This window comes from Galeopterus variegatus, unplaced genomic scaffold (assembly GCF_000696425.1).
Source record: "Galeopterus variegatus unplaced genomic scaffold, G_variegatus-3.0.2 Scaffold130245, whole genome shotgun sequence".
Lineage (NCBI taxonomy): Eukaryota > Metazoa > Chordata > Mammalia > Dermoptera > Cynocephalidae > Galeopterus > Galeopterus variegatus.
Window position 1 is genome coordinate 1 of NW_007856356.1, and position 639 is coordinate 639.

Here is a 639-nt window from a genome sequence, read left to right on the forward strand (position 1 = left end):
ATAGGAGAAGGCCTCCCACATGGTGACCCCGTAGCTCCAGACGTCACTGCGGCTGGAGAACTTGCGGAAGTTGATGCACTCGGGCGCGTACCACTTGAGCGGCCACTTCCCCGCTGAGCGGGCCTGGGGAAGGGGAGATGCTGCCGGGGGAGGGCTCGGGGACCCTCTGCCCCCCAAACCCACCCACCTGGGCACCCCAGGGGTGGGGGCTCACGGTGTAGTAGCTGTCATCAGCACCCAGTGCCTTGGAGAGGCCAAAGTCACTGATCTTGGCATAGTGCCGGTTGACCAGAAGGACATTGCGGGCCGCCAGGTCACGGTGCACAAAGTTCTTCTCCTCCAGGTACTTCATGCCCATGGACACCTGGTGCAGCAGCTCAGCCACGTTGCTAACGGGGATCTCCTCCCTGGGGTGGGGGGAAAGGCAGGGTCAGCTGGGAGAGGAAGCCCAAGTTCCCAGGGAGCAAAGCCCACTTTCTGACCCAGCTAAGCATGAGCCAGATTCCCATGTGTTCTACAGACGCTTCCCGTGTGCCAGGCATGAGGCTGTGACTGGGAACAAAACAGGTAAAACCCCCCGTCCAGTCTCCAGGCCTTAAGTATCACCCGTGTGCTACGATTCCAACCCATACCTCTGCC

General features: G+C 61.0%; 1 protein-coding gene across 1 annotated transcript; it reads right to left on the minus strand.

Moving 5' to 3' along the window:
- Positions 1–19: 19 nt before the first annotated feature.
- On the minus strand, positions 20–407 carry LOC103584827 (tyrosine-protein kinase ZAP-70-like; the record flags this gene model as incomplete). The annotated part of the gene is made up of 2 exons (XM_008565673.1): positions 20–123; positions 215–407. Coding segments are annotated over 2 exons (297 nt in total), but the record flags the coding sequence as incomplete, so codon positions are not given.
- Positions 408–639: the final 232 nt, after the last annotated feature.